Source organism: Aquarana catesbeiana, linkage group LG13 (assembly GCF_042186555.1).
Source record: "Aquarana catesbeiana isolate 2022-GZ linkage group LG13, ASM4218655v1, whole genome shotgun sequence".
In the NCBI taxonomy this organism is placed as follows: Eukaryota; Metazoa; Chordata; class Amphibia; order Anura; family Ranidae; genus Aquarana; species Aquarana catesbeiana.
In genome coordinates this window covers 44,434,186-44,451,562 of record NC_133336.1, presented here as the reverse complement: position 1 = coordinate 44,451,562, position 17,377 = coordinate 44,434,186, and the positions used below count along the sequence as shown (strand labels likewise).

Sequence of the window (17,377 nt, the reverse complement as noted above, 5' to 3'; positions counted from 1 at the left end):
GGTGTACTAGGAGTGGTGATTGGGGGGGGGGGGGGATTTGTGTTGGAAGGGGAGATGGAAGAAGAGGATTTTTGCTAGGAGGGGGGATTTGGGGGGTTTGTGCTATATAAGTAATATGGTAGAGGGGAAATATTTTTTTTTGGGGGGGGGGGAGGGATTTGCTAGTAGGGGGATTTGGAGTAGGGAGGAGTTGAAGGGGAAATTTGAGGGATTGAGGATTTGTGCTAGGAGGGGGATTTTTTTGGGGGGGGAAGGGGATTTGTGCTGGGGGCATATGGGGAGAAAAAGGATATGAGTTGGGGGGGGGGGGGGGGAGGCACAGATTTGTATTGTGAGGAGGGGGAATTTCTGCTTAAGAGGGAAGCATGCAGGAAACAGCTCGCTTTTGTTTTTGGGAGGAGGGGGATTTTCATTGACATATAATGCTCATAAATCTTGCGGGGGGCGGGTGCAATTCGGCATGTTTGCCCTGGGCTCTAGATGATCTTGTCCGGCACTGGGGCCAGCCACAGGCACCATAACAATCAATGAAGTTCTAGAGCTGGAACACACAATGTCCCCCCCCCGCATAATGGCGATACATGGTGCTGATCCAGGGCAGGCTGCCCCCCAGCATTCAGGAGAAGACAGGGATCACCTCCATCTAGACCTGCTCTGCCATGCTGCTGGAGTATGTTAGGACTCTGAGGGTTTCTTTTGTGCCTAGAACATGCACATTACAATATGTATGCTTTTTCCAAAACGAAAACCACATTCACAGTTGGAATTTTGTTTGTTCAAGAACACTTTTCCATCCGTCTTCTCTCAATTTTCTTGTCATGTTGATTTGAGCTCATTAACCACTAAAAAAAACTAGAAGAACATTCTAAAATGAAAACTGTCTAACAAAATTCTACTAGTATCTGTCCAGCTTTGGGGACACTTGGCACACATCTTACTGTGTAGAGACCTGGATGGAAGGGGTGCTAAGGTACAAAGGAACAAATGTCGCTATTACTCAGTTCAGAAAAATATGGATATCACCAGCACTTCAACAGGGACTGTTATCTTGATGAAGGGTCCTCTTATGGTTTTGAAACATTGCATTGTGGCAAAAAAAGGTCTTCTGGAGCCACTCTGGAGCGCTGGTGATAGCCACACATTTCTAAAAGAATATGAAGCGTGCATAAGATAAAAAGGGTGTCACACAAAGGGTCAGGTGCCCAGGATGGAGGAGGCTCCCACCCACTACAATGCACTGCACAGTTCTTGTTCTGAACAATAAAGGACAAATAAGAGTACCTGTGTTTATACTTTGTCTTTTTTTACAGGGTCCAGAAATATGGCCCAGTTGTACGGTTGAATTTTTTCCATAGTGTGGTGATTTTAGTTGCCAGCCCAGAAGCAGTAAAGGTAAGAATATCTCCATCTCTGCACCATCTCTGACCCTTCAATGAACCAGTTGACTCATTAGAGTAAGCATAAGATAAGCCACATTAGCTGTAGTAAAAGTTGACCTTAAGGTAAGGGGGTCTATCTATGCATTTGTATTCACCCAAGATTCACACATTGATCACCTAATGCCCTGTACACACGAGCGGACTTTTCGACCAGACTGGTCCGACAGACCGAATCCGGCGGACAATCCGACCGTGTGTGGGCTTCATCGGACCTTCAGCGGACTGTTTCTGTCGAAAATCTGACGGACTTTAGATTTGGAACATGTTTCAAATCTTTACGTCGGAACTCCGCCGGACCCAGTTCCTATCGAAAAATCCGCTCGTCTGTATGCTAGTCCGATGGACAAAAACTGACGCTAGAGCAACTATTGGCTACTGGCTATGGACTTCCTTATTTTAGTCCAGTGTACGTCATCACGTACAAATCTGTCGGACTTTGGTGTGATCGTGTGTAGGCAAGTCCGTTCGAAAGTCCATCGGAAATCCATCAAAAGTCTGTCGAAAGTCAGTCGGAAAGACTGTAGGACCTTTGTTGCCGTGTGTACAGGGCATAAGAGTCGCACATTTTTCAAAAAAGATTCAATCAGAAAAAAATATTTGAATCTTGGAAGAAACTTGTGTGCATCTTGGGTTAAAACATTGATAAAGAGACCCCTAAATGTTTAGATGTGATTACAGATTTTGCTTCAATATACATTATATTACCAAAAGTATTGGGACGCCTGCCTTTACACGCACATGAACTTTAATGGCATCCCAGTCTTAGTCTGTAGGGTTCAATATTGAGTTGGCCCACCCTTTGCAGCTATAACAGCTTCAACTCTTATGAGAAGGCTGTCCTCAAGGTTTAGGAATGTGTCTATGGGAATGTTTGACCATTCTTCCAGAAGCGCATTTGTGAGGTCAGGCACTGATGTGGACGAGAAGGCCTGACTCGCAGTCTCCGCTCTAATTCATCCCAAAGGTGTTCTATCAGGTTGAGGTCAGGACTCTGTGCAGGCCAGTCAAGTTACTCCACCCCAAACTCACTCATCCATGTCTTTATGGACCTTGTTTATTCACTGCCAAAAATTTTACATTTAGACTCAGCATTCAGCACCTACTGCCACTTTTCTGCATCCCAGTACCTATGTTTTCATGCATAGTTGAGTCACTTGTTTCCACATCTGAGATATGGATTTTTTGCCGCAATTCTTCTATGAAAACCACTTCTGACCAGACTTCTTCGGACGGTAGATAGGCATGCATGGATCCCACTGGCTTTCGCCAGTTCCTTGTTAATGGCACTGCTGGACACCTTCCAAAGACAAGTAAGCACTGCATTAAGTTTCCTTGGCTGACCACTGCGTCTACGTTCCTCAATGTTACCCAATCAATTGTGTCCTCAATACTGAAAGATACAGGCAGATACTTTTTCATCATGCCATACCATTAGGGCCTTAATTTATTCTGCAGCAGGGCAGTGACCCCGAACATACAGCTAATGTCATTAAGGACTATCTTCAGCGTAAAGAAGAACAAGGAGTCCTGGAAGTGATGGTTTGGCCCCCACAGAGTCCTGATCTCAACATCATTGTGTCTGTCTGGGATTACATAAAGAGACAGAACGATTTGAGGCAGCCTACATCCACAGAAGATCTGTGGTTAGCTCTCCAAGATGTTTGGAATAATCTACCTGCTAAGCTCCTCCAAAAACTGTGTACAAGTGTAGCTAGAAGAATTGATGCTGGTTTGAAGCCAAAGGGTGGTCACACCAAATGTTGATTCAATTTAGATTTTCCTTTTTTCTTTTTTTTTGTAAATTGATAAAAATAAATAATGAATATAAGTGTAGGTTAGAATGGAACTTCAAGGAAACTGCTAAATACATAATTTTGCTATAAGTGAAAAAAACACAAAGCCGGGTGAAAAGCACTGAGGGCATGGCTTTGAGTGGGAGTGAGTGGTGTGTTTTCATTGCAATAAACCTTCCTTGGAGTAAAATGATTATTTTTGTGCTGCCTGTATTTTTTAATTATTGACTGCAGCAGAGAGTGAGCGGACTGCACCCGACTGATCTCAGGACAATGAGGGGGAAGTTAGCATTGCTCCCAGTTATCACAGTTGACTACAGAACACCCCACACCCCCTATACTATGGAGATAAGAAGAGATAGTCCTAACAGACAGAAGGTGTGAAAAACAGATATGTACACAAAAAAAAACAAAAAAAAAAGAAATGCAGCCACCACATCTAAGAACCAGTAAGCTGCTACATTTTTTTGTTTTTGAGCTTAGATACACTACAAAACTCTGGTAGCATCATATTGCAGCACAGTACATGCCATGGATTTGGGCAATAGGTGATTAAATAGCATGCAAAATGTCAGGTTCTTAAATAGCGTTCAAAATGTCAGTTAGAATGCACATGTGTCCAGGAAATTGAGAATTCTGTAGAGAAATGTTGCCAATAGAATGGAGTTGTCAGGGTAAAACATGTATATTTCACAAGGGATACTGTTGGAACAATGTGCAGGAAAAGAAAGTGGCCGTTATAACTTAATTGAAGGGTAAAGCAAAGCTCTAAAATTTCTTTTTTTATACCTTTATTGTAGGAATTTCTGATGTCTCCAAAATACACAAAGGACTGGTTTTACAACCAATTGTCCAACATGTTTGGCGTTCGGTATGTATCATATCTTCCAGAATATTACATACAAATTATATTGGGGTTATCCAATACAGAAGGTCTAACTCCTCACCTGCTATGGTTCTTTTTATGCATAAAAGCTTCTGTGCTTAATGTAGCACTAAAAGCAAAACTTGTTTTTTTTTTCATTTTGGATAGAGTAAGGGAGGGTTTCAACTAGGGTTGTCACCTTTTCTTCAAGCCAAACCTGAACACTTAATGGCACAGGTTTTTTTGTATTATACAGGATATATAGGATTATAAAAGACCTGGGACACCTTTGGGTGCCCGAAGGAGAGTGATAATGCAGCACTCTCCTTGCAGCACTTTCCTCGGCGCACTCTCCTTGGGGCACCTACTGTAACAGTGGGAGTGGCCAAACAGCTTTTGCTGACATCATTGCCCCCCCCCCCCCCCACAGATGACGAACCTGTCCCCAGACAGTGGCCCACAGCTCCCAGACGGCAACAGATTTTTGTGTAACTATCTCAGTTACTTGGGGAGCCACAGCCCAGTCTGAATAATGTGTCCGGGTTTCAGGCAGACTGAACTCCGGATACGTGATTCAAAACCCAGGCTGTCCGGGTGAATCCTGGGCAGGTGGCAATCCTAGTATAACCCCTGTCAGTTTTTTCCATCCCCATTGGACATATTTCTCTTCACTTCCTGTCCCATAGCCAAAGCTAGTTGTGTGCTAGCTAAGTGGGAAAAATCCCTGAGTGTTACTAGAACTAGTGTTCACATTGGAAGATTTCCTCTTCTTGTCCTGTTTTGGTGACAACCCAAAATTCGGGCTTTTCTTTCACTTTTGCTCTCAGTTATAATAGGCATATAGAGGGGGTGAATCTCCCTAAGGGGGGGCACAGACAACAATAAAAAAGCTGACATGTACTAATCCTTCTCCACTCTATACAAAAGTTAAAAAAGGTTTTGCTTTTAGTTATACTTCAAAGGAAGCCTAGACTGAGAAAACTATGCAGATCCACATGGCTGACCCAACTAAAATAATACCAATCACCTCCTTTAGTTATGCAGAAGTTACATTAACACTTTTCTAGCTTTAACATTTTTTTTGGTGTTTTAATACCCATCATATACCAGGTTCATGGGAAGAGGCTTGGTGACAGATCGGGATTATGATCACTGGCACAAACAGAGGAGAATCATGGATCCAGCATTTAGTAGAACGTAAGTACAAATATTAACCAGACGTTAAAACTTAGAGGGTAAAAAAGATGCTGCTTTTAAACCTGAAGACCATGGAAACAGCCAAATATACATATGAGATGTTAAAGAAGAATTCCAGATATGGATATTTTATATATAATTACAGTACATTGTTCCAGCTTGGACCAATGTAAGTATGTATATACTATACCTGTCTAATGCCCCTTGAAGCTGGAAGCCACTGAAGTAGACACCGCTATGCCCACCGATCTCCACTACCATCTCCGTCCCGTGCTGAGCGGCCAACCTGATGCATTGTGAACAAGGGAAGTTGGCGGTTTAACACAGGTGCCATTCAGGGAAACTTTCATTTTCTCAATGAATGCAAACAATTCCCTGACGAGGTGGAGCGGTGATGTCACGTTTTCCACCTTGTCCAAACATAGAACACTTTGCATTCATTCAGAAAATGTAAAGCATTCTCTGACGGGTGCTGTGCCAAGCGGCCGATCTTTTGTGGTCACAATACAGCATGTCAGCTGCTCAGCACAGGACCTGGAAGCAAGTGGAGATCACTGGAGTAGCCGTGTCTACATCAGTGATTTCCAGCTTCCTGGGGCATCAGCCAGGTATGGTATATACATAGTTACATTGGTCCAAGCTTGACTGAAAGGGTAATGATACCAGATCAAATTCAAGAACTTAAACAAATCTTTGAGCAGGGCTCCGTCTCACTCATGGCAACCCTTTAGAGGTCTTTTTGCAGGTTGCAAGGAGGATATATGTCACCTTCTCAAAAGGCTGAGCCACCACAATGCATGCGGTTGCAGGGTAGTTGTGGCCCAGTCCCATACACTTAAAGGGCTTGAGTTCAGCATCTTTACCGCCCGCCGACGTGCAGTTTAATTTCTGCCTTGGTTGGGAAGCAAAGCATCAAGGCTGTGGCATGTGTCTAGCCCTGAGCAGCTACATTCCTTTCTTTAGATGGACGATGAGGGGGCTCAACCACCTGCTTTTACCATCCCCTGACCGCTTATTACAACAACACTGTATACGTAAATTATGTGTGTGTTTACAGAGAGACCATTTTTGAAGTTTTTATTCTAGCAGACTAGCTATAAGACACTAGTAAAGTAGTATCGCTCTCCACTGTTGCAATGGAGGTATATGAGAAGATACATTTTGGTGTCTGGTGCATTGTGCGTTAACCTTGGTTAGCATTGCCTCTGTTACCTGCATACAGATACTTGATTGGATTGATGGCACCCTTCAATGAGAAAGCCGAAGACTTGGTGGAGAGACTTGCAGAAAATGCTGATGGAAAAACTGAGATTGGAATGCATGACATGCTGTGCAGAGTCACTCTGGATGTCATCTCGAAGGTACATAAAATTAACTGATGTAGGTTTTCCGTTACTTATAAGGTTGCCCAAACTCCAGTAGATGGAAGGGGTCTGTCTGTGACAACTCGGTCACTGTGCTGGGAGCATGCATTGATCACGCTCTCAGCACAGAAAACTCAGCCACGATGGACTCATGTGTGGCTTTAAGGCCCAACCTCCCTGCTACAGCACATATGTGTTACATGATTGGCAAGAGGTTAAAAATGTAGGGACACACCAGAAACAAATCTCATCAAATACATGTTGATCTGTTAAAAATCCAGTGCGGTACTAACTTTGGCAGAACTACTTTCTGCACTGAAAGCCCAACCAGCCATGTATGCTGGACTAGAGAACGGCGCCAGTGCCTTGCCCCCCTCTGTCCCTTTCCTCATTATTAATTTCTTTACCAGCAAAGCATTGCTGCTGTCTTGACGCTCAAGTGCCTGGCCTACATTGTGTGTAGGGAAAGGGGTCTTGGGTGTTGCAATTCTGGGGGGCATGCCTACATCAATAGGAACTGGGCTCCCAATAGCTGCTCCTGCAAAAATTTTACATGCCTGGTGATGGCTTCAAAGGGCATGAAAAAAAGTTGTTTTTGGGACATGCTGTAGAGCATTCTTTCTCAACCTTTTTCCAGTCAACTCACCTTATAAAATGATGCACAATTTTGAGACACCCTTAATAGTTTTACATATTAGAGCAGCACCCATACACATAGGACACCCAGCATTAGAGATTATTTATTCTTGCAAAGCAAATACAATTGTGAACACTGATACTGACTAGTTGTCCAGCATTTGTTCTCCCTCATTTTCTTTTCACCATGCAGCCAGCTAACCTGACCCCAGTGCTGACAGAGAGGGGCGAGGATCAAACAAGAATTCTGTGCAGGTGCCAGATGTCCTCCTTATCAGACGATGACATCAGCAGTTGTTAGGGCACTGGTGGCTGGCCCACACGGTGCCCAAAGTTGTAATGTTGCACAATGATAACCTATGGCGTTGGTCACAAAAAGGCAGGCTTGATCCTCCCGCTAGCTTGTGCAGAATTTTTGGGCAACTTGGAGGGATCTTTAGGCATTTTGTCAAGGCACCCCTGAAGAACCCAGTAGGCACCCACCCACTTAACCACTTGCAGATCATCCCCCAAAGCCTCCCCCCAGGGCTGTCTTTAACCCGGGGCGAACGGGGCATCTGCCCAGGGCCCAGCCATTGTAGGGGAGCCCCAAATCAGCTGAGCTGCCCCTGAAGTCCGCGCTGCCTGCCGGGTTTTTTTTTGGAGTTCCGCTCCAGCGCTTGTCATTTTGCTAGCTCAGCTGCTCGCTACTGTCACTTGTTAATACAGAAGCGCTGCTTCCCTATTTAAGTGACAGCACTCCTCTCCCGGCTGCCGTTCACATCCCTCTCTGCCCTACATACATTGAGCTGTATACAAGAGCCGAGGAGGAAGGGGGCGGGGGATAAGAAGCTCCTCCACGGACATACATGTTGTGGCTTCTCTTGTGCAGCCCGGCCCCGCTCTGATGGTTTTTAGGTAATGGAGTCTGAAGGGGGGGGCAGGATGTATGGGTGCCGAGGAATGCTGTGTATTGAAAGGGGGCGGGGGGGTGTGGAATAGTAGGAGGACTGCTATGTATTGAAGGGGGGTGGGATTGGTGCCGAGGAATGATATGTATTGAATGGGGGGTTTAAACTGGAAGAGGGGGGAGAAAAGCTCTGTATTTGGGGGGGGGGGGGACTTTGATGTACACAACACACCCCTCAACCCTACACTCTGTATGTAACGCATCCCTTAATCCTGCACTCTATATGTAACGCACCCCTCAACCCTGCACTCTGTATGTAACGCACCCCTCAACCCTGCACTCTGTATGTACCGCACCAGTCAACTCTGCACTCTGTATGTAACGCACCCCTCAAAACCGAACTCTGTACCTAACGCACCAGTCAACCCCGCACACTGTATGTAACGCACCCCTCAACCCCGCACTCTGTATGTAACGCACCCCTCAACCCCGCACTCTGTATGTAAGGTACCAGTCAACCCTGCACTCTGTATGTAACGCACCCCTCAATCTTGCACTCTATATGTAATGCACCCCTCAATCCTGCACTCTATATGTAACGCACCCCTCAACCCTGCACTCTGTATGTAATGCACCCCTCAATCCTGCACTCTATATGTAAGGCACCCCTCAACCCTGCACTCTGTATGTAACGCACCCCTCAATCCTGCACTCTGTATGTAACGCACCCCTCAATCCTGCACTCTGTATGTAACGCACCGCTCAATCTTGCACTCTGTATGTAACGCACCCGTCAACCATGCACTCTGTACGTAGCTCACCTCTCAGCCCTGCATTCTGTACATAGCGTACCACTCAACCTTGCACTCCATACAAAGCACACTCCTCAATCCTGCACTCTGTATGTAGCTCACCCCTCAACACTGCTCTACTGCAGGCGGCATGACTAGTCGATTATTTCTGGGAGCCTGTCCTTAGGGATATTGCTCACACTGGACTCTGTGCCTACCTGCACTCAGTTAACCTTCATAGTTGTGTTCTCTGCTCTGCTCATTGCTAAAAGCAAGTTCTAGGAGTTTTCTGTCTATTGGTGGGTCCCCTCACCTCGCCAGTCCACGGTGTGCAGGCAGTGGGGAGATGTGCTGTAAACCCTAGCAACCAATAAGTGGTAATGATGCACAGTAACCTCTGGCAACCAATGAGTGAGCAGTAAGCATGTAACCTCTAGCAACCATTTGATTAGCAGTAATGATGTGCAGTACCTTCTAGCAACCAATCAGCAAGCAGAAATGATGTGCTGTAACCTAGCAACTAATCAGTGAGTCGTAATGTGTGCTCTAACCTCTAGCATCCAGTCAGTGAGCGGTAATGATATATGATATGCTGTAGCCTTTGGCAACCAATCACAATCACTGCCTGATCTGCTACAGTAAACTGATTTTGAGTGTGGGGGGGGAGCTGGGGGCCCAAACAAAATGTTTGGACAGGGTCCAATCAATATTAAGGATGGCCCTGCCCCCCCCCCCCCCCCCCGCAATGTACTGAGAAGGTTTACAGCGCACGGCACCCTCTCTGATTGTACACAGAGGGAGTCTGTCTGTAAGTCAGGGATAAGAAACAAAGAGAACTTTAGTAAAAAGCAGCACACGTTACACAATTACACATTGTTAGGCACACATTTAACCCCTTAATTGCCCTAGATGTTAACCGCTTCCCAGCCGGAGTCATTAGTACAGTGACAGTGTATATTGTTATACAGGCAGAAGAATACATTTTGGCCTAAATTTATGAAGAAATTCAATTTTATTAATTTCTTTTATTGGATATGTATTACTGCAGAAAGTAAAAAATATAGTTTTTTTCACCAAAATGTTTGTTCTTTTTTCATTTATATTGCAAAAAATAAAAACCCAGTGGTGATCAAATACCACCAAAAAAACTCTATTTGTGTGAAAAAAATGATATAAATTTCTTTTGGGTACAGTTTTGCATGACCGCGTAATTGCCGGTTAAAGTAAAGCAGTGCTAAATAGCAAAAAAATGGCCTGATCATGGCCTGGTCATGAAAGCTGAGTTCCACTCAAAAGTGGAACTTCTGCTTATATGCTTCCCCCCACCTCCGGTGCCACATTTGGCACCTTTCAGGGGAGAGGGGGGAACGGGGACCTGTTTTTGACAGCCCAACAACCGCAGCCCGACAGCCGCAGCCCGATCTCCCGGAAGTTCGGCCCCCCTCCTTCTTCCTCCGCCACCGGGCCAATTAGAAAGTGCAGTGCACTTTGCGCATGCACAGTAGGGAAAGATCGGCTGGGGTACCGACATCGCGGGCTCCCTGGACACGTAAGCGCCTTAATATTAAAAGTCAGCAGCTGCAGTATGTGTAGCTGCTGACTTTTAATTTTTTTCACTCAAGCTGGACCTCCTCTTTAACCACTTCTGGACCGCACGCCGATGTACGTCCCTACTTTGGTGACGGATATCGTTGTCATGGCAGCAGCTAGCTGCCATAACCCCGGTATCCCCGTGTTCGGCCGGTGATCCGGTACAAGATAAAAGTGTTCTCTGCGGCGGATTCGCGGCGGAGGCGATCGCGTCTGTCCCCTGGGCTGACATGGAGACGAGTGAGGGGAAGATGGCCCCCACCCGTCTCCATGACACTGCAGGGCGGAAGCGACGTCAAAACGTCACTTCCGCCATTAGCTCTTAAAGGGACATTTTTTTTTTTTTTTTTTAACTGACAATTTTTTTCTTTTTTCTTTTTGCATTTTAGTGTAAATATGAGATCTGAGGTCTTTTTGACCCCAGATCTCATATTCAAGAGGTCCTGTCATGCTTTTTTTCTATTACAAGGCATGTGTACATTCCTTGCAATAGGAATAAAAGTGACACGTTTTTTGTTTTTTTTTAAAACAGTGTAAAAATAAAAAGTAAAAGGTAAAATAAATAAGAAAAAAAAAAAATATTGAAACGCACCCCATCCCGCCGAGCTCGCGTGCAGAAGCGAACGCATACGTTAGGAAAACGGTGTTCAAACCACACATGTGAGGTATCACTGCGATCGGAAGAGCGAGAGCAATAATTGTAGCCCCAGATGTCCTCTGTAACGCAAAACATGCAACCGGTAGAATTTTTTAAATGATGCCTATGGAGATTTTTAAGGGTAAAAGTTTGTCGCCATTCCACGAGCGGGCGCAATTTGAAGCGTGACATGTTGGGTATCAATTTACTCGGCGTAACATTATCTTTTACAATATAAAATAAAATTGGGCTAACTTTACTGTTGTCTTATTTTTTAATTCAAAAAAGTGTATTTTTAAAAAAAAAGTGCTCTTGTAAGACCGCTGCGCAAATACTGTGTGCCACAAAGTATTGCAAGGACCGCCATTTTATTCTCTAGGATGTTAGAAAAAAATGTATAATGTTTGGGGGTTCTAAGTAATTTTCTAGCAAAAAAAAAATTTTTTATAACTTGTAAACACCACATCTAAAAAAGAGGCCTGGTCTTAAAGTGGTTAAGGAGGTAAAACCTTCCAGAGCTCAAGTGGTTAAAAAAGTCTGATGTAAAGGATGAGAGGAAGGTTTGCGGATAAATGTGGCCAAAATCTAGACATACATTATAATTCATTGTTTTTTTTTTCTAGGTAGCTTTTGGGATGGACCTGAATTCCATTGATGATGATCAGACTCCGTTTCCTCGAGCCATATCCCTGGCTATGAGAGGATTAGTGGAAATGAGAAACCCTTTAATTAGGGTAAGGACTGGATTGATTTTTCCATCTTGCAATGTGGGGCCCATATAGACTGATGTCCTTTGCTCATGCTACTATGATCATATTGATGCTGTTCTCCTCTACAGGATGCTACAATATTCCATTTTCTAATGCTCCTAGGTTATGTTTTGTCCTTAGGAGTTGTGGGTGACAGCACTGGAGAGGCAGTGAGTATTGCTGCCTGAATTGCATTTTTAATTTCACAACACCTGGGGCATAAAAAAATGTAGCGGAGTGCCAATTTACTCACCATGCTCAAATGTAGGTGCCGACCCCTTACCTCTTTTTTCCAACAACTCCCTGGGTTCCTAGACACACTCACAGAAGACACGTTTCTCTACTTCCCTCCCTCAGCAGCTCAGAAACACCACACCTGATGAGGCAGAGGTAGTTGAGTAATTGACCTTCAGCCAGGTGTGAGGCCTTTTACTGGCAGAACCGGCGTGTGGACAGTTGGGCCAGAGTCTAACAGCACAGAGTTGTAGTGGGGAGCTCCTCCATGACTGCTAGCAGAGTAATACATTTACAGCTGGATGGCGCTTTGTCCTTGGACCTTGGATCCCGCCAGCTGTTTGCCCATGTTAACAGAACTACCCTGGATTTTTACTGCCGGTTCACACAGGGGCAACACAACTTGCAGGCCGACTCACAGAGGCGACCTGCACACGACTTCAGCGGCGACTTACAAAACGACTTCTGTATAGAAGTCAATGCAAGTCGCCTAAAGTTGCCTCAAAAGTAGTACAGGAACCTTTTTCTAGGTCGCTCCTGTTAGAACGGTTCCGTAGTACAGAACAGGACACGACTTGTCAGGCAGCTAAGTCGCCTGACAGGTCGCCCCTGTGTGAACCGGGGCTTACTGTAAGGGACACTGTTTATGGGGACAGTTGTGGGTAGTTGTGTTCTGAACTGTTTTACTTAAGTAGTTACTTCCAGCTGGACTCTTTCTTGCTAAAGAGTCTTATAGACACTATGCTTTGCAGCCATGTGTTACCCTGATTGAGTCGCAAAGACATTGCTGTAAAGAGTCCATGTTTGTGCAGCTTTGATTATCTGTCATGCATTTTGAAACATATTGTTTTATGTATATTTCTGTATATCTTTCTTGCTAGTTCTCCATGGAAAAGCAGAAGTATATTAAAGATACTCAAGAGAGCCTCAAACTTCTCAGGAAAACTGGGAGAGAATGTATCAATAGACGCAAAAAGGCAATTGAAGACGGAGAAGACATTCCAGTTGATATACTCACACAGATCCTTAAAGGGGCAGGTAAGCCAAAAGAGCTCTCAGTTGTCTCGTTTATTATAGAAGAGGTAAAAAGATCGATTTTACACAAAAGAGGTTTCCCTCCTCCTTCTTTTCTGTTGTCAGGAGTTATAATGAAAAACATTTAGGAGGCATACCTGGAAAAAGGTAAGGCAGATTATCTGATCTTAGAAGAGGTCCTCCTAGAAGAGGTTTTGGAAGAGGTCCCCCTGCTCATTCTTTACAGTTGTTGTCAGGGGTTATGATGTAAAACATTTAGGGGGGCATACCTAGGAAAAAGGTAAGGCCAATTCTCCAATCTTGGAAGAGTTCCCCCTGGCAGAGGTTTTGGAGGAGTTCCACCTGCTCGTTCTTTACTGTTCCCAAGGGTTATGATTTTAAACATTTAGGGGCCATACCTAGGAAAAAAGTAAGGCCAATTCTCTGATGTTGAAAGGGGCCCCCCCCGGAAGAGGTTTGGAAAGAGGTCTGCCTGCTCATTCTTTACTGTTCCCATCCCAGGGGTTATGATGTAAAACACTTAGGGGCCATACCTAGGAAAATGTTCTTCTGTAAGAGTTTTTGAAAGAGGTCTCCCTTATAATTCTTTACTGTTGTCTGGGGTCATGATGTAATACATTTAGGGAAAAAAGTATGGAAATTGCTCCAGTCTTCTTGCTTATTAAATATCTGTGGATAAGCATTTTCTTTTTTTTTCAAGAAAGACTAATTTACTTTTTCCTCTCTTGACAGCCGAGGAGGATGAATGTGATATGGAAGATTTGATAGATAATTTTGTTACTTTCTTCATTGCGGGTTTGTAATCTAATCCATAAATGTAAAATGACTTTATTGAACAGGTAGAACTGTATGTAGAATAAGAGTCATCAGCTTTTTTTGGCTGTTCTGCAAAAGTATATATTGATGCAGTAAGGAAAGTTACAGGATAAGCGAGGAAATTATTAAAGAGGAGCTTCACCCTGTAAACAAAATTTTAAAATCCAGCAGTTACAAATACTGTTTTCAAAAACACACACTTACCTGTCCCAGGATCCAGCAATGTCCTTACCCAACCCGGCTCTTTGCCGGTCTTCGGGGGCCAGGCGTCAATATCCTAACTGCCGGCAGCCGACTGTGACTCCTTGCGTCTTCACAGCCAGCTGTCCAATGCACATGCGTGAGCCGCGCCTCGTGAATGGTCCTGCAGTTTCCTGGGACCTGTGACGTGTCCCGAGATTGCCGCAGCATTCTGACTCAAAATAAGGTACCTGCCCCCCCTCCCAAAAATATATTCCAATTATGGGAGAGGATGGGGGTAGGAGGAGGAAAAGTGTAACTTCCCCTTTTGGGTTAAGTTCCGCTTTATTATAGTACTGATACAATGTAATCAGTTAAAAAAAAGTCAGAAAATTTACACTGAAATTGTTCATAGCAAAGGTGTTTAATGAAGCAGTAAACTCAGAAAATATATGCAAATATTATACGATTGTATATAATACAGTTTAAAGCCTAACTACATGTGCTTTTCTTAGAACTTACTTTACTTGTAGCCTAAGTTGCACTTTCCACTTGTTAAAGGAAAACTATACTGAGAATGTAGGAGGCCTACATTTATTTATTTATTTCAGGTACTTATATAGCGCCGTCAATTTACGCAGTGCTTTACATATACATTGTACATTCACATCAGTCCCTACCCTCAAGGGGCTTACAATCTAAGGTCCCTAACTCACATTCATACATACTAGGGACAATTTAGACAGGATCCAATTAACCTACCAGCATGTCTTTGGAGTGTGGGAGGAAACCGGAGTACCCGGAGGAAACCCACGCAAGCACAGGGAGAACATGCAAACTCCAAGCAGGTAGTGTCGTGGTTGGGATTCGAACCAGTGACCCTTCTTACTGCTAGGCGAGATTGCTACCACTACACCACTGTGCCGCCCATCCTTGACCTCTCCTGAATATACTAGTTGCCTGGCTGTCATTCTGATCCAGTATCATAAATACTTTCTGACTCACTGATCTGATGCAAGTATGCGGATCAGGAGCTCTGACTTAATAAGACACTCATCAGGCCTATACAGAGCAGAATGACAATGCCTCCTGATTGCAACCCCATCCCCAAGCAACATATATTGCCCCAGGACATCGCTATTTGTGTCACTTGTGGAATCAGTGATGTCATCTACCCAGCTACATTTTGACACCATATGACAAGGGAGCAGACCCAGGATAGATTTCTACAGCAGGGAGGCCCTGTCATTCTGCCCTAAATGGGTAGGTGGGCATGTTTTACATACGTTGAAGCAATGCAAATGAGGGTAAATGTGTGGCATCTGTCATTAGCAAGCTTTGGTTTTGCCACTGTTTCTAGTTCTCTATTTTTTTGTATATTAGCCGTAACGATTGCTAGCTCTTGTGCTTGCTTGAAAAGGCTCTTTAAACAGATTTGTGTCCTTTTCAGGGCAAGAAACAACTGCCAACCAGTTATCATTTACAGTGATAGAACTGGCACGGAACCCGGACATTCTTAAAAAGTGAGACACATAATATGATAAAAATTGAAGATACCACTTTACTGATGTATTATCCATTAAGAAATCAAATCATTCCTTGGGCGAAGGAGAATAATTCCAAAAAAAGGCCAAGGAATAATCCCAGGAAAATTCCTTGTCAAATGGTTTTTATTTGGTTCATTAAGGACATTACAGATATTTTCAGAAAACATAATGATTGACAAACAGAAATGAAGCTCGTCACTATTAGGTTAATAGACTTTCTAAACATATAATATGTAACCAAAAATGTAATATGAACGTTGGTAAAAGTATAAGAATCTAGGCTCATACTAAAATAGTTATTCAAGTCAGCTGAAAATAGGATAAATAAGCTGAGGAAGAAAGTCTTAGTTTGAGGGATCTGGAGCTTCAATATAATAATAAGAAGAGATGGGAGGATAAAAATCCATAAAAGAAGAGAAGAAAAGAGCAGAAAAGAGAAGAGAAGGAAGGGGAGGGGAATCCATCAGGTCGATCCAAACGCCGTCACAAAGCATAACAAGTCCATTCATACATCATCTACCATGGCAGGAGAACCTTATCATCGAAATTTGATGGTAAATGGAATTGTACCCATGGGTGCCATAATTTTTTGAACTTGGGGATCAGGTCCCTTTCTATAGCTGACATTTTAGCATGAATCATTGAGTTATGCATCCTATTCTTTGTCTCGGCTACCACCAAAGAAGGAGATTTCCATGCTTTTGCAATCGTTTGCTTCGCAGCCGTAAGGAGCTGAACGAAAAGTTTGAATTGAGTGTGTCAAGCAATCTGGCTTCAAATTGAGTAAAGCAATAGTTAGGTCAGGAGGTATTTTTATCTCAAACATTTTGGAGGCTAAATCAAAGATTTCCTCCCAGAAGATCCGAACTTTTGGACAAGTCCACCAAATATGTAAATGATCACCCAACTCCGAACAGCCACGAAAACAAAGAGCAGAACAGGTAGGAACATATTTAGCCACTCTGGATGGAACAAGGTACCATCGGGTCAGTACTTTATAATTGGCCTCCAATGCTATAATGTTAGGGGAAGATGATTTAGTCACCTGCCAGATCTTAGACCAGTCTGCCGTGGTAAGAGAGTATCTAATATCCTCCTCCCATTTTTGGGCATAAGATGGTTTATCTGTGTTTGGGTGTATTAGAAGTTGGGAATATAAGAGAGAGATCAAACCTCTGGTATGGGGATCATCTTTACATATTTTAAAAAAAATAAAAAATTGGGTCAAAGGAGTGCCTATGTTAGTATTAGGTGTGAAGAAATTTTTAATTTGGAGGTACCAAAACATTTCTGATAGCGGTATATTGTAGATCTCGCAGAGAGTTGGGAATGGAATAAAAGAGGAGGAAGTGACAAAATTGTGTAATTTTATGACATCTAAAGATCTCCGGGTTTTGAATGATGAGGCAGAGACCCAGGCTGGATAAAAAGCAGGGTTTTTAAGGAAAGAGAGGAAAGGATTGTGTGGAGATTGTAAACCATGTTTTAATTTAAGCCTATCCCATAAGGTAATAAAGTGTTTGGTGATGGGGTTGGATATAACACGACGGTCTTTGGGTTGAAGCCAGAGTAGATTTGAAATCAATAAAGGATCACAATCAGCTACTTCAATTGA

At 43.6% G+C, this 17,377-nt stretch overlaps 1 protein-coding gene across 3 annotated transcripts in view; it reads left to right on the top strand.

Moving 5' to 3' along the window:
• LOC141117196 (cholesterol 24-hydroxylase-like) overlaps positions 1–17,377 on the top strand; it is an 80,803-nt gene that overhangs the window by 45,420 nt on the left and 18,006 nt on the right. For all 3 annotated transcript variants that reach the window (XM_073609900.1, XM_073609901.1, XM_073609899.1), the window contains 8 exons: positions 1,311–1,392; positions 4,033–4,103; positions 5,208–5,294; positions 6,517–6,655; positions 11,825–11,935; positions 13,066–13,222; positions 13,952–14,014; positions 15,666–15,738. In XM_073609900.1, the coding sequence (XP_073466001.1) occupies positions 1,311–1,392; positions 4,033–4,103; positions 5,208–5,294; positions 6,517–6,655; positions 11,825–11,935; positions 13,066–13,222; positions 13,952–14,014; positions 15,666–15,738 (783 nt within the window). The remainder of the gene's footprint in view (positions 1–1,310; positions 1,393–4,032; positions 4,104–5,207; positions 5,295–6,516; positions 6,656–11,824; positions 11,936–13,065; positions 13,223–13,951; positions 14,015–15,665; positions 15,739–17,377) is intronic.